Source organism: Pleurodeles waltl, chromosome 1_2, assembly GCF_031143425.1.
Source record: "Pleurodeles waltl isolate 20211129_DDA chromosome 1_2, aPleWal1.hap1.20221129, whole genome shotgun sequence".
NCBI classification, from domain to species: Eukaryota; Metazoa; Chordata; class Amphibia; order Caudata; family Salamandridae; genus Pleurodeles; species Pleurodeles waltl.
In genome coordinates this window covers 1,231,728,128-1,231,752,399 of record NC_090437.1, presented here as the reverse complement: position 1 = coordinate 1,231,752,399, position 24,272 = coordinate 1,231,728,128, and the positions used below count along the sequence as shown (strand labels likewise).

The window sequence follows — 24,272 nt, the reverse complement described above, 5'->3', positions numbered from 1 at the left end:
TTTCGGCCTCTGCCAAGATTGAGAAGCGATCAGAATGACTGAAAAAACAGCTACTGCCTGGCATTTCTAACAAAATGGCCCGATATGCCATCAGCAAAGCAGAAGTTGAGAAAATACCACCCTGACCAATGCTGGAGCCTCAGCCAATCAGAAGGCCTCCAGTTTGAAACCTTTAAATACCTTTAAAATCAATCTATCTCCTGTCTGCTAGCTCAGTAGAAGCTAGAGAGTCACAACAGAGGCCCTCGCGGTATCTGCTCACATCACCCTGTGCCTGTAATGCAGACCTAGCCTTGTCTAGTGGAGCATTCCTTAACATCGTCAACCCCTCCCTTCCTCAAGGGGTGTTGCAATATGATGTGAATGTCGGCCAGATCATATCCTTCCTGAAGTACCCCGACTAGGGAAGTGGACTAATGCAAGGCGCTATAAAGGTAGAGGGGTGGTAGGATTGAGAGGTGGAAGTGGGTGAGGGTGTGCAAACCCCCCTCCCTTAAAAAGCATAAAAAGAAGAAGGAATTTAACTTGGTTAGTTTTGTCATCATGATGAAGTCCTTTTTAAAGAAGTATTTTTCAAGAAAGGGTAATACGAAAATAGTTTGTACCACTTTTAGTCAGGTATGTTTTCCATATAACCTCCCAAGAATCCGCCCTTTTTGGGCAAAATCACAAATTCTGCTTTCCAGCAGCATTTCGACATCCGTCATCTCCACGGCTGCCAGTCTGGTTCCTGAACTCCCTACAGCACTGAGACAATCACCAAACTGGTGCTAGAGGCAGCCATTTTACTACGGACAAAAATGATCCCTGTCTCCTGTATCTCTTTGCAGACTTAGAAACTGTCGACTGCCCCACCCTTGTCAGCACCCTCTCATTTGATTGGGATTCCCCGGCACTGTCTTTCCCTGGTTTCTTCTTTGCTCCAATCAACCCCAACCTGTTCAGATGGGTACTTCAAGGCTAAGAAACTCCCTGCCACTTGCAGACGGCCCCAGGGCTCCCTTCAGTCCTCCATCATCACTCCGTAGGTGAACCTCCCCTTTGGCACCCCACACTCTGGCAGTAACATTAAAGTTCACCAATATGCAACTGACACTCAACTCCATGTACAAGTCTTCTCAGTTATTGATATTTATCTATCCTGGCTCCACTTGATCCATTCCTGAAGGGCTTCAACTCCCAAATGGCCTCAAATGGAAAATCACGGAACTTTACCCTCATTGTGAACCTCCCCTTAAGCAACACTTCAGAAACCCTATGGGTGATTAGCCGCGCTTTACAAGTCCTTGATTGATTGATTGATTGATTGAAAGCAAACAAACTGCAAGGTACATGTGCCCTCTGCTGAAAAACCGAAGCATTTCTTCTGTCATTGCGATTTTTCCATTCAGACCTTCCTGTTCTCACATCAGATATATGCAATGCTCTGCTTTAAAGCCCCCCTGACACCACTCTGGCCCTCACAACATTATAGAACACCTCCCCAAAGGCCTAAAATATTTCAAGCACATCATCCCAACCCTAATAGAGCTTCAGTGGTACCACCAACTAGCTACATCGTGTACGTTGACACCAGAATATTCTTATGAGTCGGAGAAAGTGTCCATCTCTGGTATTATGGCAGCAGGCATATAGCCAGACTGGAGACAAAAAACAGCAAATAGAATAAAACAGACCTTCTCCATGTATAGCCCCAGAGTCTATAGCAGCTCACCTGTCAATATCCAAACCATTCCAACCCTGCTTCAGTTCAGGAAAGAATTGAAGTCTTTCTTCTTTAACTAACATTACATCTCAGCGCTATGAAACTACCATCCCCGCGCCCCAGCATCCCTTTTACATGGTACAGTGCTCTGCTGCTCCTTGCTAGGCCAGAGGTGTATGCAATGTATGTTCCTACATACATAAACATACAATATCAGATTTTACTCGTATAGTAAGAAATTAATGTAAAGCTGGTGAATACCTGTTCTTAGTTTCTTGGATTGTATCATAGTGTTGCTCGCTATTCATTGAAGGGACAGTAACTTAAATTTCATCACCGTCTGCTGGGTTTCCATAATGTGTTTTAGTTTGAATCTTCAATCGACTGTGGCTGATTCTCCCAGATGTAAAGTAGCTGCAGTTGTTTTCTTCATGTGTTCCTGTCCTGCAGGTTTTCCAAGCTGCTGTCTGGCCTTCTGTGTACAACTTAGGGTCTCATTGTGTGAACTCTGATCGCGGGCTCAGGTGGCAGACATAGATTTCAATCCAAAGGAATCTCTTAGTTACCAAACTACTTTTCTGTGTTCTGATCTGTATCCGCCCTGTTATCTGCAGTTTAACAATGCTACGCTGGGAAAAGCCAGGACGACTAATAGAATGATGGTACACGGTCCAGTACTCTCTTGTCAGATGTCCGTTGTGATTAGTGATTTTCCTTAAGGTTTTATACTTTCATTTCTGTCCTCTTGTTTTTTGTATTGTTGGCATGTATTACTTGCAACCTTGGATATAAATTTCCTGGCATTGTTGCGATTTATAAATGAACTAAAATCTACATCCTATTGTTTTTGCAGAGAATCAGTCTAATCTCGCGTATCTTCTTTTAGGTTTAAGTAGCAGCCCAGTTACTGTCTTATTTTATTGTATAACCCAAGAAAACTATAGCAATTGACCCACTGTGGATTTTTGTAGTACAAAGTGGGTTGCAAAAATGTATTTTGCTTAGAGATCCCCTTCTAATGTTGCAGGATAATTGAGGATCATTGATTCCCCTTGTGTGTGCTTTAATTACTAATCTCGTTTTGTGTAGCTGTGACCACAGAGAATTGTCCTTCATAATCATACTATAGTAATATATTACAAGTTTGTTAACTTGGTGCTTTGCATTTTTGACTGTTAGCATATTGTCATTACATTTGTTATGCTCTGTATAATTTCAGCTGTTCTAAGAGTGGCAGGTTCACTACAGAAGAGCACAGAGGTCATGAAGGCTATGCAGAACCTGGTCAAAATCCCTGAAATCCAAGCTACCATGAGGGAACTGTCTAAGGAAATGATGAAGGTGAGTGTGAAGTGATCCTTCAGTTAGTCAGAGCATTCCATTCATTTCTGTTTAAACTCTTGTGTCCTCTTGGGTGGAAAAAGCGAAATAAGTACATGAGCATTCTCAGACAATCCTCATCATAGTAATCTTTGTCAGTTCTGTTTAAGGCTGCTGTGGGTTGCCCAGTTAGAGCATCTTTCTGTTCTGCTTTTTTTAAAGTAATCTTTTACTCCCCCTGCCACTTCCGGTGTACATCAAATTAATTCTTCAAATGTACTACTTTCCTAATTTTTTCTTCACTTTCTCATGGTTCTGATGAGCATCACCTTCATGCAGGAGAGAAAAAGGAGTTAAATGTTATTTCAGATCGACATTCTCGTCAGTGTAACATTGACCGTAGACTAATTACATGCCACCTGGCTTTCGATCAAAGGTTGCATAGTTGACTCTTTGATATGGCTTCTGGTAGCACTACTGTTGTTGCGCTGGATAAGTTGTTCAAATAACTTGGAGGCCAAAGCAACACAAGATTTTACATCACCATTCCCATTAGAGGTGTAGGTGGAGTATCTTCCCGATAGGAATTGAGTATACACGATACCTTATTAAATGTACTGTACGAAATATGGTAGTCAATCTTGTAACACTTTTCCCTTTTTAGTGTCCATCCTTTTGCATCCCTTCTCTTGGTGTTCACACTGTAACACCTTCTCAAGACTGTGTTGGCTTGTCCTCTTTTTCCAGACTTGGAGGATGTCCTGGCTATAGGCCATGCGACCAGAATGCTCCTTAAACAGCAAAGAGATTAAATGTGCAATTGGAGCTGAGTCTCTTGCCCTTCTAGTGGCTCTTCATGTTTGTGCCATTTAGCTTCCCACACGGAAGACCTTTTATTTAATTCCTTTTGATTATATATTTTTCTAAACATGCACAGTCCTCAATGCTTTATTATCATTGGGCCATCATAAAATAGTTCATTTACTTATGCGTTTGACTTCCACCCCTGCTTTTTACTAACAGCTTGAGATGAGATCTGATGTGTGAATCCGTGTTCCTTCATGCTGACCAGGATTGTCTGCATTGCCTACAACCCAAGTACTCCGTGGCCTCACTAATCATTCTTCGACATCCTCAATCTCTCAAGAAGATACTTCTCTGGTGGCCCTCTATCTTCAGACATATACTCTTGTAAATGGGAGCTAAACAACCCTGCAGTAGGGATCCTCCCACAGAAGACTCAATATGGGCACTTTTTTGCAAAGCAGATAGCTATGAGTTTCACTACCCTGAGGGACATGTTATGTTACAAAGAGTGCCAACACCTTAGTCTTCCCTCCCCCTCTATAGTTTCAGTCATCTACACACATATGAGATCCTGAATGCTCCATAATTCTAATGATTCTCTACTGATGTAATTTATTCTGGACTTGTCTGGTTACATCTGGTGGATGAACCCCCCACTTTTGCTCCCAACATGGAACAATCTGCGAAGGGACCTAGTGTGCCTCCCTTTCCATCTCTTATTGAGCTCATCAATCTGGTTTCCAAAGCTTATTGAAACCAAATTGTGATATTTTACAAGCAGTTAGGAGTGTAGGAAATACTCCTTTTCTGCATAGTCACCCCATATTTTTTACATTTTTCTGGACCATATGTTTTTGCTGGTGTTAGACCTCTGTACACTTTAACCATGCTAAAAAGTGGTGAAGGGCCTGTGCCTCCATTTTAAACATGGTCGAATTGGCTTACTCCTAACTGATATTTTTAATTTGCGTATGGTAGAAAATATATCCCCTGCCTATATGTGAAATTTCTGATAGAGACTTTTAACCGCAGAATCCTCGCCTTCTAAATTTTCCCAGGCGCCTAACTGGATCGGAAACCTTCATAGCAATTGCCTTGTGCATCTACAAGTGGCATCCTGGGCTCTGGATCAGGTCTGTCCCAGCAGACATGACGTTAAGGCCACTATATGAGTGCCACCTCTACGCACTGATGTAGTTCCTTTCTTTCTTCACCTGCCGAAGCAAATTTGTAGCTTCTGGAATCGTGTCACATTCTGACAGGCATATTCCCTCAAAATGATCTTATGTGTGCAGATAATGTAACTTCCCAAAACTACATATTTTAATCCATTTTGTGACTGTAACAGACAATCGGATGTCGGTAACAGACACCCATGACGTCTGCCTATGGTGCTTTAGCTTCAGACACAACTGTGCGTTGTGCCCTTGCAGTGCTAAGATGAACAAAAAGGTCATCCACAGCCATGAGGCTAAACTTGACCGAACCTTGTCATTCCAAAAAGTGCTCAGGGTCAAACTTGCAGTGCTCATGGTAGATGTCAAGGATGCTGGTTCGCTCATTTCCCAAGGCGGCTCCCATGAATGTTCTTCATCAAGGTCACAGAGAAGTCCAAGAAGTCACACAAAAAACATAAAAAAATCCAAGCATGGGTCTCCCTCATTCCACCACTTCCAGGAACCTCTGCTCCGCGGCCTCACTCCCCCTATGCCACACCAATCCCAATGCTAGTCCTGCTTCAGCCTTTTTGCATACAGAGATTGATGCCACAAGAACTACATAAGCTTAAGGTAGTCACAGAGGAGATCTTTGGTGCTGCACCGGATCCCTCTGGAGTGCCTCTGGGCCCACAGATCTGAGGGGGGCTCCCATTGGCAAATCTGTCCTCTAGGCCAACTGTGCCCCTCAACCTCACGCAAGGGGTTCATATCTCCTTTCACCTCCCTGGCTGGAGGAGCACCCTGTCTGAAATGGATACTTCCCACCCTTTCTTTCCTACCTGTCAGATATGTCACTCACACCATAACACCTCCAAAAGGACCACTTGTCCATACTCGGCTAGAGAAGTTCAGGCTCTCTTTGCCAAGGGAGCAATACAGAAAGTGCCCAGCTCAGAAATCGGGACTGGTTACTTTGGGGTGCAGAAGAAAGACTGAGGCCTCTGTCTCATCCTGCACCTTCGCACTATGAACTTCTTCCTCTGGAACGACAATTTCAAAGTGCTCACCTTCGCCCAAAGTCTGCCTGCCCTGGACCCACGAGACTGAATGGTAACTCAGGACTAGTAGGACATGTATTTTCACATCCCTGTCCCACAGTTTTACCGATGTTACCTGCAGGCGGTATCAGGTGGGCTATGAGCACTTTCAGTGCTACCACTTGGCCTTACCAGTTCACCTCGAGTGCTCACAAAGGTGATGGTCGCATCCCATTCCTCAGGCCTACACCTTGGGAGGTGCTGCTTCGAGTATCTATTCACAAGGTGAGCTATCTGGGGTTAGAAATCACTATCAGAAGAACAATTTGCTTACTTACAGTAATGCCTTTTCTAGTAGAGACTATCTAACCGCAGATTCCTTCCTGACCCACCTTCTTTCCCTTTTTTTGGTTTGAATCATATAGTCCATTAATAACTTTGCAACTTAAAGTTTGCACACTGCCATAAACTGATTTCAGTGGCTTTGCGTCCATCAGCGCAGACTGAGACCAGGACTAAACTGACGTCAGCATGCATGGTGGCATAATTTTTAGCCAGCTTCATGTCTGGGGTGGAATGATCCCGTTGCAGGGCCGCACAACACCACCTAGCGACATGTGAGAGAATTGTTATGAAAGTTTCCGGATCCAGCCTGGCGTCTAAGGAAATTCACATCGTGAGGAATCTGCAGCTGGTGGCTTCACCAGAAAAGGCATTACAGAAGGTAAGTAACTTGTTTGTAACTTGTGGACTGCAGCATATATTGTGCCTTCCACTATAATGGCAGTGCAGACATAGTTTCAGGGCTACCAGTGTTGCCTGATTATAGCAGTGTAAAAACTGCACTTCTCCCGGTCAAAATAAAGCCTTTTGACAGGTCAGAGACTTCCTTTTAAATATTAATATGTCAGGCAAAGTGCGTGTTATTTATAAGTAGGACATGTAGAAACCCAAAAGCTATTTTTCCACTGTAGCCCTCCTAGCTATCCTATGTAGAAAACTAGAGTAAAGATTAAAATCCTACTACTGTATCTTGGGAATGGGACTAACTAGAAAAATAATTAAACTATTTTTACTTGTTATTAAATATCCAATCCAATGGTGAAGTCGAACTTTTAGTAAATATTAAGGAATTTTTCCCTTTCCCTACCTGAAGTTCTTGGAGGCTAAATTTACATTTTCTCTCCCACTTTGGCGAGCCAGTAATTAGTATTTGAATCGGTGTGAAGTGCTTCCCAGAGGCAAAAAAATAGACTGACCTGGATGAGCAGAGATAACTCCTCTGCACTTGACAGAATATGCAGGTTTGGACTCTGAGCATCATTTTTAGCATTACTATCAAATCCTGCTTGATAGGTCTGCTGGATTTTACATATAATATCGGAGTGCACTAAGTAGGAAGGGAAACAGGATGTTCCTACTGTCTGGTTGCTGGAAAGCCTGCTTTTGTGCTTCCAGACATCTGTCTCTGGGTTTATTATGGGTACAGTGACTGCCCCAAACTGGATTTAAATGTTGAGTGTGGGAGGACATTAGGATTACCATAGTACACTTCGCACACACACACTCCCAGCCCTCCGAGCCCAAGTTGAGTTTGGCTGAAGACTTCCACAATCCTGAAAATGCCAGAAGTGGGTAAGGCTGACCCCAGGAATTTTTATCCCATTGGTTAGGGCACACCCTGGAGTAATAATCCCTGACTAGCGTGTACCAGACATAAAGGTGGACCCTCCAGGCACAACCTTCAGAGCTTACCTGGACCTCAGGAAGAACAGAATACCATCTATCTGTGACCTAAGAGAAGCCGTAAAGGACTAGACCTGCTCCCTCTTGTACCTACAACAAAGAAGTGGACTCCCAGGGTCATAGGGCTGACCTCCTGGTAAATCTACAGGGACACAACAAGCTACAAGTGGCCTTTTCCTGCAACTACCCTGCTGAGCAGTGGGAACTGCACCTGGACTAGACCCTACAGTTTGGCCTCTGACGGATACCCTGGGAGTCTCTATGTTCCTCACTGTGCTCCATTGTGGTGGGCGCAAAATTGCTCCTAGGTTCCAGTCTTCTCCGACCATTCCTTGGTGCTATTAGTACTTAAAGTTTTAAAACTTCATATCTCTGGTTCCCTTTATTGGGTTTTTGTCATTTTGGTGTAATACTGATTATTATTTTTCACTGTATTCTTCTAGTTTGGTTTGTAATTTTTATTGTTTTGCATTTCGACATTATTACTGTTTTGGTACTGCATAAATACTGTTCACAGTGCCCTAAGTTAAGCCTGTGTGTGCTTTGTCCCATAGCTATCAGGGGGTTGAGTTCTGGTTAATTTAGTAACTTTAAGGGTTCACCCTGACGAGTTGCGATTATTCTTTCAAATGGGTAGTCACTCCCCAATTAACAATCCAGTTTCTTAGAAGGTAGTCTGCTAAAGTCTAGTATTAGGTTATACTATTGTCCTTTGTCTGGAATAGCAATCTTGATTTGTTCTCTTAATTTTTTTTCTTGAGGTATGTTTTGCATATGCGTTGATTCCTGAAATTAACATGTCTGTGACTGTGGCGTACAGCACTTCTGTAAATGTTTTTCCTTTCACATCTCTGGTTAAGCTTCCCTTTGAGGAATTCTCTTTCGTTCACGTTGGAGACTTCTTCAGTTGTAGGATGTTAATTTTATTCTTTTCAATTTTTGCTCATCATCTTTTTGATAGCCCATCACCAGTAATATTAAACGTGACATTGGAGGCAGTGTTCCTACATAATGTGTTTAGATTGTCATGGACTCGCAGTCTAGTTCGTTACAAGCTCTTTGCATGTTGGGAGTCTCACACATATATATTTTGTTATAAGGACAAGCTAGTCCTCTGCACCCATTCTTCTTCCCTTATAAAGGTTTTCAGAGTTTCACAATAATCGGAAGTAGTGCGCTTCTTTTTATTCCTGATCCCTCTTGGTATATGTAGGTGCTTCTGTTTGTTATTTTAACACCCTGGTTTAACCAGGGAGTCATATTTCCCCTTACTTGCACCTTCTAATCTTCAGTGGATCTCCCAGTCCTCTGGTAAATCTGCTATTCCACATGGAAGCTCTGCTGTCCCTGATAACACCTTTACAATTTCTGGATAGCTCTATCCGGCCTTCAGCCCTGCATTGAGTTAAGCTGAATCTGCCATCTTTTGCATGCACCTCCTACAGACCCATAGAAAGTCATTGGCATCATACTTGCATGGTTCCGGTTCTGCAGTGGGAGCTCCCTGAATGGCTCAGTCTGCAAGATGTCGTTAAGCCCCCTTAGCTTTGGCTGCTGGCCAGAAAAGCTTATATATTCCTTTTTGTTTTTGCTAAAATAATATAGTGAAAGCTTAATGTATTTTATTTTAAAGTTTTAGAGATGGACTTGGTTCACTGTTTCTTTAAAATACAAATACCAGGTTACAAAAGTTGTGAAACAAGCCTCCACACCTGATCATCTTACTAAAGATGTGTTAAAAATAAGTTAGCAATGCTTTTCTTGTATCCAGAAATAAAGGTACTCTGCCCTCTCAAGTTCCCTACTGGCTGGCATGTGCCCATACCGGTACATACCCATCACTTTTAGGGTGTTGCACTGAAGTAAACAAAAACTGACGGGCCTCGATCAGGGCAATACTGGTCATGGTTTGCTTGTGTTCTGGTTCTGGCAGGACCAGGACTGGCAGTTCTGGCTGAACTGTTTCGAATACTGATTTGCATATGGATTGGTCCAAACTGAGGTGGCATAGTAGGCAAAAGAACAATGGGCTTGCGTGCTACCCCGAGTGATTGTCAGGGGTTAGGCTTATTGCAAGCATCCCACCCATGACCTTTAGTGTTTTTTTTTTTGTTGTTATTAAGAAAAGATGCAGCTTTCAGCCGGGAAGCTCTAGACTACTTATTTTTATTGAAGCGTGCATAGGAATTTGCAGTTGTCCCCTGCCTATGCAGTGGATTCCATTGCCAACCAATTGTGAAAGAGAGAGATCAAGACAAATTGTTAGGGGATAAGTTGTCATTTTGAGTACAGAAAAACAAATCAGTTCTCTGAAGTGTGAGAGTGAGCAATAATCATGCATTCCGGGTGGTTGCAGAAGATAGACTTCTTAAGCTTGCACCTTTTACTATTTGAGGTTATGCTGAATCAGCAAGTAATTTCCTACGAAGTTATACCTGTCCACTTTAGAGCCTAGAGGTAGTTATCTGTGGGCATTTTATTAGTAATAGGCCCATGTGGAGATCTTTTGCAAGAAATCTCTTTATAGCAACTAAAATAGTCCACCCTGAAGGACTGTGATCACCAGAGACACTATGGTGTGCTTTGATCAGATTCTTTGTATCCTGAAAGCAGTTTACAACTTGCAGAAGGGTGTGCTGTACATCTGTCCTTTGATCTGCTGTCAATATGGCAGAACATTGATTCCTACGAGCTCTGGTGTTGAAAACATGTACAGTTTCTTGTGAGAAAGGAATCCCACACCTGGCTGCCTTCCTGAGAGAATCCCAGGTCTACATGACCTGGGAGCATCATTCCGTGTGAAACCCTTGTTAACTTGGGCTTGCTCACATCATGAGAAACCAAATGAGTTGCCAAACTTTCACCGTAGTAGGTGTTCATCTTGAGCTCAATGGTGTTCTGGTTGTGCCAGGAAGGCAGCTACTGTTTATTTTTTTGAGCCTTTTGCACCGTGCGGTCTAAGCTGGTTGAGCACAATCTGTCTCTGGATGGACACCTAAAGTAATTTTCATCCTCAACCAGATTGCATGATTCCCTCAATGACATGGGGCAAGGAAAAGGTTTTGATTCTGGCTTGGTCATCATAGTATCATAGAGCTTCATGTAGTCATCCCGCTGTAACAAAGGTGGGTGAACATTTATTGGCATTGGCCAGCGGTTTTGTATTCTGAAAGAAAAGGTTGGGCATAGGCTTAGACTCTATGCAAGCAACATCCCTACTCCTCCACTCCCAACTTTTGTCTAACCGGGGCTGCATATTATTTCCCATTTTCACATAATGGAAGTTAGACCTCAGTTTTAGCCTTGCACCAATGGAAAATCTGGTGCAATATTATACCTTCAGATACACTAAACAGGTATAAGCTTTAAAGGTGGTTTAAGAGCCTCCTTAGCAGAAGCGAGAAAGTCATGAGCTAGTGAAATTGTGGCCACTGTAAAATAGATTGGCATACCAGTGGAAGAAAGTTGCTTAAAGTGGCATGGCACCTTCAATAGACCCTTGCACTCATGATGGGTCAAGTATATTAAGCACTTTTTGCTGCTTAGTCAATTTTCTGAAAGTTTTCCGGCCAAGGCTTTCAACAGTTGGCGAGTGAACCTTTGCAAAATATTGGTTGTTTGCTTTGTCAACAAGAGCTACAGAATCTAGGTTAGCAAAGTTTTTAATTGTGTAGGGCACACTGAAGTTTAGGAAAACAGCAAGATATATGTAAGGTTACAACTACTTTATATTGTGATTTGAGGTTAGATGACATTTGTAAAAAATGTATATATTGTGTTAAAATGCTTTGGAAACTAGAAACTCAGTGGACAATGGCATTTTTAGCACTTCTTCGCAAATAGCTATTACCAGAGTCCTATCCTCCACGGATTTTGTTTTGCAGTGTATTAAATGTATACAAACTAATGTTGTAATTGCCAGATTGTCTAGAGCACCATTTTGTATTTTATTCAGGCGGGTATAATAGAAGAAATGTTGGAAGATACTTTTGAAAGCATGGACGACCAAGAGGACATGGAAGAGGCAGCAGAAATGGAAATTGACAAAATATTGTTCGATATCACTGCAGGTAAAAGTGCCATTCCTTTTAGCGAACAAGTTCTACCACGTTCCATGTTTTATGAGTGCTAAATTGTTTGTAGAAGAACAGTTTGAGAGGGATCTCAAGAGCAGCACATGATTTGATATATTTAATTAGAAATCCTGACATTCCATTTAAACAGGAAAGTATCGAAATGCTGAAATGACATTTTAATCATTTATGTATGGTTTTAATAAGTGTGGCTCAATTTTCAGTTTGCGGTAATGATCCTTAGGTTGTTCCGTTTTGCTTTTTTATTGGCCTTGCTAGTCCAGTAGTAGCAAACCATAAAATACAATTTCATCCAGGTGACATTGTGAAACATGTATTTGTTTTCCATATTTTAAGGGGCTTGGGAATGGTTTTCCTGCGAGAAGGGAGGAGGTGCTAGGTAGTGAATTAAGCTAAAGTATAATTCTGTTGGTGGTCGATCCAGCCATGTGTCATAGAAATGCCCACTACCTGTAAATTAAAAAATAAAATAAAAAATGTATCCAGTAAAATTGTCATTAAACACGTCTTTGAAGCCAACAAAGATAAATCCAGGCCACGGGAAGCGTGGTTCTGCAAAGTCTGAACAACTTTCTGCCCAACAGGAGTGGAGGCTTCTCTTGTGAGTCTTGGACCTTTTGTGTCTCTTTGCTAGGATCTTTACTTGTTGGCTGATTTTTTTAACATGTACCTGATGCTATTGCTGCTGCTGACGTTTATCATCAGCATAGCTATAGAAGTATTGAGAAGATAGGGCAGCTGAGGTCGTTGAAGTCTGAGTAGACTAAGAAATTTGCCAAGCCCGCTATAAGCACCCAAATATATTCTACAGTTAGTACTGGTTAGTAGATCTGGAATCGCAACAGGACTTTCAGGGTTGAATTGTCGATCATACGAGATTAGGGAGTTTGGTTATTCTTACTACAGTGCATTAAAGTCAAGAATGTAACTAAGGTCATACTTCAAGCACACAAGAAGGCAGCTGTAACTGTAGAAGCTACTTACATTGACCAGTTGGTGAACCAGTCAAATTACTAAGGCAGCTGGAGCAACTTTAGTAAGTTCAGTGCACACTGCCAACATCTGTAGTATTTTACAGGTGCTAACTTCTGCCCAGATCAACTCAACACTTCATCCTTCACAGTTTGGTAAATTGAATAACAGTGACACCTGTCATTTACAGTGTTTAGAAACAAGAGAAGTGCAGTATGTGCACTGTATAAGCAGGCCATGGGTCCTCTGTCTCTGGCATTATATTGTGACTGGATAGACAATCCATTCTTTTTTATGCATGCTTTTTTTTAAACAAACACATTTTGATAAGTTCATAAACTGTCCTGACCTGAGCAGGGAAGAAGTACACCAACTTTGGATGTAGAAAAGCCTCTGGCTAGTGTTGTTTTCAAAGGGCAATCTAACAGTGAAATACATGTTTAAGCCTAGCACTGGTGTAATAGGCTTAACAAGAAGTTATTGTAAGAGCTCCACGCCTACTTGCAAGTAAATAAAACATTTATATTGCATATATGCTAGCAAGGCATTGTTAGGCAGTACTTGTAAAGTAATTTTAGGCCGGTTACATGTGAAGTATCTCACAAATAGAATGAATTTTGCTGAAACTGCATCGTTCTATATTTGATTACAACACACTGAAAGAGGACTGGAGTTGACCATACATCGTTTCCATGTTTACCTTGGATTGTAAACAAATGATTTCATTGATTCCAGGGCTCAGATAAACCCTTGTGGCAGGACTCTTGTCTTGCAAGTAGCTGGGGAGGCCATACTTGGTGACTCGGACAGAGGAGACCTGTAAATGTGACTCGCCTGTACAGAGAGGCAATGAAGCATGTGCCTATCACAAGATCTCTTGTTGTAGGCATAGACGTTGGCGTTTTGTGTGTGTTGCAAGGTTCTAAGGCTTCTTATGGGGATGCCCAGGTAGGGGCTTGTAACACAAACGCAGCAAGAGTTTACTGCAGCATCGACTATGGTGAAGGTTTGTAGGATAAGATAAGCTAAAAATAAATATTTTGAGACGTGGTTTGCTTCGGGATTTAAGTGAAAACTTTAGGATAAATCCATGTGTCTTTTTGTTTTCTTAAGCCGGTTGGATCGTTCTCCCCAACGGGTTTGGTATGGAGTTCCAGATTAGCAGTCATTAAAAAAAATAAAGATTCCATATTTTATGCACTGCGCTGCAGACTGAGTTAAAGAGTGATCTAGTGTTTTGATTTGTAGTATTTACATCTTGGCAGGAGGCTATACTAGAGATGCTCTTTTATGTCTTTTGATGTAGGAAACTGAGAAATGCACAAGGTGATGTATGGATTACTTCAGTTAATCTCAGCCACTGGTCATTAGGTGCTGCATCCCAATCGGTTTTTCACTGTGACACTACACCAGTTGATAAACCATTTGTTCAGCAGTCTTAGCTCTGGAAGAAATGTTAATGCTAGTTTACTGTAATCATTGTATGTGGTGAATCAGCTGTCCTTGTTCTGTCCTTCTGGATCTCTCTGCTGCTCTGAACATTCTCGACTAAAGATGGTGCTTGACAACTTTGCTACGGTAGATAAGGTGTAGCAACACAAGCTATCTAGGTGACTGGTAAGATTATTGCACCTGGAGGCTCACATATGGAGTTCTGCATCATGGATCCACTTTGTCATTTGCTAATGACATTAGAGACCATTGAATGCTGCTGGACCAGCTCTTCACTCACTGGCAATGCATGTTGCCTGGCAGGAGTCCCTCCTACAAAATCAAACTAAAGAGGTGAAGCTTGGGGGCTATTTGTCTGCCTTCAGCACGCTCAGATGGTAGCTCTTCTGGAAGACCCTCTCACCAGTTTCCTCCAACATCTACTTTTAGCACTCAAATCAGGCGCAGATACAACTTGACAAATTCAGTTTTGGCTGTCATAGATATAGCAATAGAAAGGAAAGTAGAATAATATCACAAACTGCATTAAAGACATTCCCGATTGAACATGGGCTAGCTATGTAGTCATTAACAGTTTTAAAACAGGAATCCTCAGTGTTGGGCATACAAACACAATTGTTATACCGTTGTCTGAGACAGTCTTTACTATAAAGAACCTCCGAATCATCTGGAACACCATCCCTAAGCAAATAAAAATAGTTACCAAACACGTTAATTACCAAATCAGCTTCCAAAAACCTCAAAAGCCCTCCCCGGCCGTACACTTTAAACACTCCCTCACCAGGAATCTGGTGATTTCAGTCCTTGATTTCTGGTGTTCATGGGTGGTCCTAGCAACCTCTTCAAAAAACAACAACTGTGAGCTGCGCAATGGATCTTTAATATCAATCCAACAATTCACCCTTCCGTTTCTACCACCACTTTATTCGGTCAGAAAAAGGATCACACTCTAAACTCCTATCTCAGCCCACTGAGCAGTCCATACATACAGCACCTCAGAAAATCCTAGATTATCCCCTGCTTGCACCCTGTGCATGCCACCATTCAAGAAACTGAAACCAGTCAGAAGATGCTTCTTCATTCAAGACTCGTGACCTTGGAATAAGCTACATGACCATTGCACCAACACATTAACCCATCTCTCCTTGAGAGTGTACTGAAGACTTAATCCTTTTGACCTGCCTCCAGCTAAGCTTTCTGTCTTGTGCTATATATGGCCCTGTTGCCAGGCCGTTTGCCCCAGACATTTCCAGATTATTCAAAATGTATGCAGATATGCAGGTATAGAGAAGAGCTTTCTGGCTTAGCTTGAAGGTGGCCAAAACTGTGTCCTAGCTCTAGATAGGTGATCATTTTTTAAGCAGCAACTGGAAATCTGCTGTTTCTGAAGTGGAATGAGAAATTTCCTAGCTATCGTGAAGGAAAGTTTCATTTCTATTAAGGACACGGAGGCAAAGATTATGTAGTTCTTTCTTCACTTTTTATTAATAGCAGGTTCAAAGTTCAACACGGAAAAAACATAGAACCACAACTCCCATGAGACCATCGTCATGGCAACCACAGTCCAATGAACATCATTAACACCGACGGTATAAATGCCTAACAAAACGTCATCTGCCCTCGACTTCACTGCGAAGAGACGTCCAAGTTTCATGTGGCTGTCGCCTCCGGACCTAAGACAAATCGTACAGAATATCAGATCATGTAAAATAAACGTGAGCATTACAGCCGAAGTCAAAACATGAAGCAATCAAGAAAATAAGCCATACCAAATAGGATGCACAGATGTAGATGAGAACATGAATAGTTTGCTTTCAAACCAGGAGAAAAAAAAACCTGCAAAGCCCATATCGGCACATGCCGAGAACGTTCTCAGAAAACATAGTAAAATATACCACCTTGGAAACGAGATCCAACCAGTCCTCTTCGGGTGGGGAGGAACATATCAAGTGCCGGGTGGGATAATCCTTGCCTCAGTGTCCTTAATAGAATTGAAACTTTCCTTCACGTTAGCTAGGAAATTTCTCATTCTATAACAGGACCGGAGGCGAGGATTATGCAAGTTCAAAGCTTACTTACCACCAATGAGGTCGCCTCATGTATCTGTTTAAAATAGAATCTTTTGAAAACCAATCCGCAGCGTTCATGATGTCCTCCAGCCTACCCCCTACCTGTACGGCCTTAGAAGCCATAGCACCCCTAGTCGAGTGCGCACCAAAAACCTGAACGTCCACCCCAGCCTCCGCTAGGATCCATCTGATCCATCTAGCGATGGTGGGCGAGGACACCGCTCTAAACGGTTTCTTCAGGGAAATGAGTAGCTGGCATTCCCCCGGAGGGCGGAGGGGAGCAGACATCTCGTACGCCTTCAGGCACCGAACCACGCACAACTTAGGGGCGAACGGTAAAGCCGGATATGACACCGATCTGGTATTACATTTAGTCCTATGGGAGATCGTAAAGGTTACTCCCTCAGGAGAAAACACTCTGGCCGAGACGTCCAGAGCTCGAACATCCGACACCCTCTTACAGGAAATGAGGCATAACAGCTTTTCTAATTTAGCTCATAACGCTTTACAAGACAGAAAAGAATTGTCCTGCCAAGAAGATAACAACCGCAAAAAGAGGTTGACAGCCCAAAGTTCTGAATATCTGGGTTGAGGTGGACGGGCAAGACGAATGCCCTTGAGCAGTTTGCACACCCACGGGTGAGCTCCCACTGGGTGGCCCTCTATGGGAGGATGACCCGTCAAAATCACTGATCTAAAAGAATTCACTGTGCAGTACGACAGACCAGAGGCGGCCATTTCGGCCAGAAAATTTAGCACATCTGTAATGTGGGCCCCCACGGGATCGGTATGCCTGTCCAAACACCAGCGAGACCAGGCAGATTTGTATCGCTTACCCGTCCCTGGCGCCCAGGCTTGAGAGATGAAGGCTTGAGCGTCTTGTGAAAGTCGGCAATCGAGCCAGCGATCCCTGAAATCCTCCAGGCTGCCAGCTGCAGATGACCCTGCAACACCATCGGATGGCGCTGGCCCATGGAATCTCGAAGGATTGCTGGATAAGAAGGAAGGCGAATAGGAAGATCGCACGACAGTTCCAGAAGGGTCGGGAACCACGCCTGAGAGCGCCAAAGGGGAGTTACCAGAATAATCGTGGCCTGCTGATGACGCACTTGAGACAGAACTCTCGGAATCAACAAAAACGGGGGAAAAGCATACCCCAGGAACTGACTCCAGGTCTGCTGAAAAGCATCCACGGCCTCCGCCCCCGGGTCGGGACGCCAACTGAAATAGCGCGGAAGCTGCGCATTCCACCGGGATGCAAAGAGGTCCACTGCGCAAGGGCCCCAATACGACATGAGAGCCTGAAAAAACATCGGATCCAGCTGCCAGTCGCTGGAATCCGTCTGTGGTAAATAATTTATTTTACCTTATCTTATTTCATAATTTTCTAGTAATAGGTAAATGAGGAAGGAGACCGAGTCCGGGACGTGGAGTATAATCAAGGTTTATTTCAATAACTCGAGTTAAGGGAGAGCTCCCTCACCAAGCGGGTTAGGGAGTGATCTGCTCAACATTGCGCAGCTTGCAGCTTTTATACATTTCTTGCACAACACAAGCGAATAGCAATAATTCTGTAATTTTCCATCAAGCAAACTTTAGAAAAACACTTCTATGTGCGTCAGTGGAAATACGTAAAAATAGCATGCAGACAGAGAAATGTCAAAGCTGGGGTGTAGAATAGAGTGCGAGGCAAAAAGAAAAAAATAACAGGTGTAACTGTGTTCCAACCACAGGTTGTTCCGTCGAAGCGACCTTTTTCTCTCAGCAACGGCAGAATCGGCTTAACCACAGCTACGTGGGCGGCTCTCAGGTGTGACCTTTTTCTCTCAGCAACGGCAGAATCGGCTTAACCACAGCTACGTGGGCGGCTCACATCCTGCCCAAAGCGTATCATGCAAGGCAGTTTATCTCCAGCTGCACTCTCCAGAGTGTTAACAATAAGGTTTGTCAAGACATTCTCAAAATGGGTGCTTACTCTCAAAATGGATGCCTAGATGTCAAGGTACAGTGATTGCATGAGGGTGCGATATTTTACTTTTCCACATTCCCTCCTTGCACCAGAGTGCAATCACGGTCCTCTACCGGCAATTGAAGTAGATCCTGGCACTTTCCTCCTCCTGAGTATGTCTTCTAGGAGTGCACAGGGTAATACACAATCCGCAGAGCGGTGGACCACATTGTATGCAAAGACAACACCCCATAAGTACTGCGAATATTATCCCGACTATGGACAGTAACTTCCAGCCCCAGGAGGATACCAACCCCCAAAACCATCCTGACCAGGTCCAGGTGCCTGGTTCCTGGTGTAATCCTGATGCTATTTTGTGTAATTTAGAAATAGCTTTATAGACTGAGGGGGCGTTATCGGGAATGAAAATGCAACAGCTCGACCCGATAATTTTACAGGCCCCACCCTTCTCCGCTAGTATGACGTCGAGAACAAGACGATTCTGGAGCGCTACCATTCTAATAGCGGATTGTTCCTGAGTCAAGTTCCCCAAAGCGGCTATAGTCTGATTCACAACTGCCTCTACTGTTCGAGTAAGTCTACGTATAAGCTTACTGTTCTGCACTGGTCCGATGAAGAAGAAAAAACCTCTATTAAAATCAGTATATTGTTCCGCAGCAGTTTCAGTTTGATCTATTCCGGATGTATCTATATACCTCTTGTACCTCCCTGCACTAATTCGATGATCCTTGTGGTACGTCGAAGAGGCAAGGAAAACAGGTGGCAATAAGAAGGATATATAACATCTCCCCCCCCCCAGTTGTAGGGAAGACGGACATAGGCAGACTGGCCGCAAATGAAATAGGTATGTCTGGTGGTCTGAAATGAGGACCGACCATGATCCGTAAATTTCACAGTAGAATTGCATTCACTGTATCCTACAGAGATAGTGCCAGTCTTCTGGATGCACAAGTGTCCTTTTACTTTGAAAACGGATATGGTTATTGGCCCTCCCTCTCCTTGAGACCTGGACCTTTTCAGCTTAAAAGTCAAGTCATCCTGTCGGTATTCTTCTCTTTCGAATACCGTTCCATTAGCCTGTGGTAACCCTTCCTCATCAGGATAACAGACCGTTTGAAGGACAGCGTTTAGATTACCCCAGGGCCAGCCCTTTTGATCTGTTGGCATCTCAGACCTGTTGTAAGCTGTGATCAGGGCAAACCAGGCCTCGCATGAGCCGTTATATGAGAATGGAAATGGTGTTAATGGCATTCCCCCTTCATCTTGGTGAGGGGGAATCCGTCCACATATCCAGCAATTAGTGGTATTAACCACTTGATGTGAGTAGTGTAATAGCTTCACAAAGGTGTTGTTCTGCATAGCTACTCTATGTGCCAACTCATGAGGTGGAAGATCGTGATGTGTGTGTTCTTGAGTGTCATTAAGTGGTGTCTGAACTCGTTTGCTTGGAGGAAAAACCACATACAGTATCCAACTCACACATGCTATTGCTGCCAACAAAAACATTAATATCAATACAAAAATATTTTTTACAGTACATATTCTTCTCTTATATTTGTCCCTTAATCTCTTTTGTTCCATCCTTGTTTCTGTCACAAGCCTTGCCATTAGGCGTATCTCCCTTGAGCCCCTGCCGTTTCACCAACAAGAGGAGCTTGTTTGGACTTAAGTGACCTGGGCTCGGGAAGAAGACCTAAGTTTCGACTTGTATAACTGTTGGGGACTTTCTTCTGTGGGTAATGTCAATTGTTCGGAATGTTTTGGAATCAGGTGAGGCAAGGTGTCCTCTGCCCCTTCTTTAGAAAAGTATTTCTTACAGTGGCTGGCGTGTAACCAGCCCTTCCGTCCTTCGACTTTCACGGCTGTTCGGGTAACCAGTAGAACAAGCTTGGGTTCCTTCCACCTGGGCTCAAGAGGCGTCGCGCGATCAAAATTCCGGATGAGGACCCAGTCTCCCGGTCTGATCTGGTGTTCTTTGGGTTCGGTATTATCAGGAAATGCAGCTGCAACCTGTGAACGACAAGATTGAAGTGCAGACATCAAAGAAGCCAGATAATCTGTCAACACAGGTAGTTCAATGTCTGTTATAGCCTTAGCTCGCGGTGTCCCCCATATGTTAGGTGGTCTACCAAAAACTATCTCATAGGGAGCTAGTCCAGTCCTGGAATGGGGAACCATTCTCATGTAGAACAATGCTACAGGTAAAGCTGTTATCCAATCAACTTTCTTATCGGCACAAATTTTCGCCAATTTGTTTTTTAGTGTTTGGTTGTGTCGCTCGACTAAACCAGCTGCTTGTGGGTGGCGTACGCAGTGGAATTTCCACTGGTATCCCAGCAAGAGCGAAATTTTCTTCATTAATTCAGATGAGAATGGTTGGCCATTGTCAGAGTATATGACTCGAGGTAGACCAAACCTAGGAAAGTATTCCTTAATCAATTGTTTGGCAGTGGTGTTGGCAGTATAATCAGGTACGGGGTAGGCTTCTGTCCACCTTGTTAATGTACATACTACTACAAGGACATACTTGTATCCTCTGCATCTTTCCATTTGTATATAGTCCATTTGTATGACCTCAAAAGGATGTTCTGGAGGATGAAATCCTCCTGAGCCTACTGTCACACCCTTCCCGATGTTGTACTGGCAACATATCATGCATGTTTGGACCTTGTTTTTGGCTGCGGCTCTAAGGTGTTTATTGTCCCATATAGATCTTGTTACATCTAGCATAGCCTTTTCTCCTAAATGGGCTGGCCCATGTATTGTTTCTATAATGATCTGTACCATGGCGTCCGGTAGATACCAGACTGCTTTGTGTGGCACCATCCATCCCTGGTCTGTCAAGATCCCTCCCTCCTTTTTCCATTTTTCTTTTTCTTCTTTTGTAGCATGACTCTGTATGTCTAGTATATCAATAGCGGTATCTCTGGTAGTTTGTGTATGTCCTATAAATGCAAGGTCATGGGGTGACCCTTTTTCTACGTCTTTCTGCGTCATTTCCTGAGCTGTTTGGTCTGCTAAGGCATTTCCTATAGCGACATCGTCTGTTCCCTTTGAATGTGCTTTGCATTTAATTACAGCTATTTGTTCGGGCAAGTGTATGTCGTCCAATAACTGTGTTATGAGGTCTGCATGTTGTATTTTTGATCCATGGGATGTCATGAAGCCTCTTTCTCTCCATAGCGTTCCGAAATTGTGTACTACCCCAAAGGCATACTGTGAGTCGGTGTAAATGTTTATCTTTTTTCTCTTCCCTATGTGACAAGCTCTACTCAAGGCTATTAATTCTGCAGCCTGCGCCGAGAGAATTGGTATTTGTCGACATTCTAGTACCTGTGTTTTTGTGGTGACTGCATAGGCTGCTTTCAGTTCCCCTTTTTCATTTCTTTTACATGAGCCATCCACATATATATTTTGTTCCGCCTCTTTTAGAGGAATATCTCTTAGGTCTGATCTTGGTTTTGTCACTTGTTCAATCACTTCTATACAATCATGTACTCCGTCTATCTCTTCAGGAAGAGGTAAGAGTGTCGCTGGATTCAGGGTGTTACATCTAAGTATTTGAATGTGGGGTTGGAACAGTGTCAGTTCATACCCTGTCAATCTGGCTATGGTCAAATGTTGAGTCTGTGTTCTTTTGAGTAGTAGTTCCACTGCATGAGGAACCCTTACTACTAGTGGGTGTCCTAATACTATGGTGTCACTTTGTCTGATAGCTTGGGCTGTCGCTGCTACAGCTTTCAGGCATGCAGGAAGGGCTTGCGCTACTGGATCCAGAGTGGATGAAAAATATCCGCACGGCCTTTGTTTGCCTGCTTGTTCCTGTGTAAGAACTGACAAAGCAGTCCCATTTTTCTCAGTAACAAATAATGTAAAATCTTTGTGGTAATCGGGGGTAGCTAATACAGGAGCCTGACACCTTGCTTGTTTCAACGTTTGGAATGCGTGTGTATGTTCCTCTGTCCAGGGAAGTTGGGGTGTTGCACTTGCTTCCAATGTTGTGAGGTGTACAAGTGGTTTGGATATTAAAGCAAACTGAGGGATCCATTGTATGCAGTAGGATGTTAATCCTATGAATTCACGTACTTGTTTCTGTGTTTTTGGTTGGGGTATATTTAGTACCAACTGTATTCTTTCTTGTGTTAGTTGTCTACCCTCCTTCGACAGCAAGTGCCCTAAGTAGGCCACTTGCTGTTGACAAAACTGTAACTTGTTTGGTGACACCTTATGACCATTTTCAGCAAGAAACGTTAATACAATTAACGAGGCTTGTACACATGACTGTTCAGAGCGAGCCGTGATGAGTAGATCATCAACGTATTGCAGGAGTGCAGTATTTTGAGGCATTTGTATAGTGTCTAATTGTCTTTTTAATGCCTGACTGTAGATGCTCGGGCTGTCAGTGAAGCCTTGAGGAGCTCGCGTAAACCGGAAGCTCCTTCCGGACAGTGAGAACCCGTACAAATACTGGCTATCTTCATGTATGGGTACGCTGAAGAACGCATTCTTGAGGTCGATGACGGTGAAATAAGATGCCTCGCAATCAATAGTAGTTAAAAGTGTGGAGATATCTGGTACAACAGGATGTTGGGACACCACACACTTATTGAGTTCTCGTAGATCAACTACCAGTCTATAACTGGGATTTTCACCCTGTTGGACTTTTTTTGCTACTGGTAATACAGGGGAATTAACTGTGTTTGAAGGTACTTCTATCACTACCCCTGCTTTGATGAGATCTTCTATGATGGAAATGAGATCCCTCTCAGCTTGCGGAGGTATTTTATACTGGCGTAATCGTGGTAGTATGGCTCCATCTTTCAATATAATTTTGTGAGGCGCAATAGTCATTCGCCCAACCGAGGTGGAGCTGGTGGCCCACAATTCGGGGGGAAGCTGTGCAAGTCGAGGATCCAACTCTCTAACGGTATAGTGGCCTTTAAAATCTCGTAAGAAAAGGCGTACGTCCTGGGGGGAGCATACTATAATAGCTCCCAATTCTTTCAGTTGTTTAATGCCTAGCAAATTTTCGGGGCAAGTATCTGTTAAAAGAAGATCAGTGGTCGTGGTGAGGGGGCCGACTTGTAAAGGTAAGGGCTCTGAAGTATTACTAGTAATGGGCTGACCTGAAAAACCTAGGGAAACATTTTTGTTTCCTGACAGTGGTGCTTGAGGCAGTTCATTGTGATCAATTGTTGTTTTGCTTGCCCCGGTATCCAATAAAAACTTATTTTCTTGTCCCAGGAGGTGAACGTCCACATATGGACCAGTCTGGTCCACAGGTATAGGGATAAGGGGCAATTTATCCTCTTCCCTCCCTGGGCAACTTCAGAAGAAACTGGGAAAATCGGCATACCCATTATCCTCTCCATTCATGTACATCTGTGCGCTCTGTTTTATTTCTTTATCCTGGCTCTTGGGAACTCTTCCCTCTGTTTTGTATTGTTCCCGAGGAACATGGGGTCTAGATAATGTTTTACCTGTGGCCAAATTGTGTTTCAGAACGGGGCATGTTACATTCCCTTGCAAGTCTTTGACATAATGTCCTTGTTTCTTACAGTAATTACAAACACCCTTGGAGGTAGTTGTTGTCTTTTGTTGTTGTGGCGGCGGGCCTGTTCTGGGCATTACAGTCTGTGCGACTAAAGCTCTTATCTTAGTTTCTTTCAGTCTCGTCTTTTCACGCTCTTCTTCCTCCCTCAGTCTATTTTGATGATATTGTAATATTCGTAAAACTTGGGAAGGAGTCTGAGCCTGCCAGGAACTTTCAACTCTTTGAACCCTTTCCTTTAATTTAGGCAAGCTATTTTCTACCAATTTGGACACAAACAGGTGGGGGTAGGAGTCACTATTTGGTTTAAGACCGCTATTGATAGCGAAACATTCCTCTAATCGGGAATAATAATCCCCAGTATCCTCACCAGGTTTTTGCTTACAAGCC

General features: G+C 43.2%; 1 protein-coding gene across 2 annotated transcripts in view; it reads left to right on the top strand.

The window, feature by feature from the left end:
• The window catches only part of LOC138250038 (charged multivesicular body protein 3), a 331,776-nt gene that overhangs the window by 284,402 nt on the left and 23,102 nt on the right, over window positions 1-24,272 (top strand). For both annotated transcript variants that reach the window (XM_069204412.1, XM_069204420.1), the window contains 2 exons: window positions 2,925-3,046; window positions 11,731-11,845. In XM_069204412.1, coding sequence (XP_069060513.1) covers window positions 2,925-3,046; window positions 11,731-11,845 — 237 coding nt within the window. The remainder of the gene's footprint in view (window positions 1-2,924; window positions 3,047-11,730; window positions 11,846-24,272) is intronic.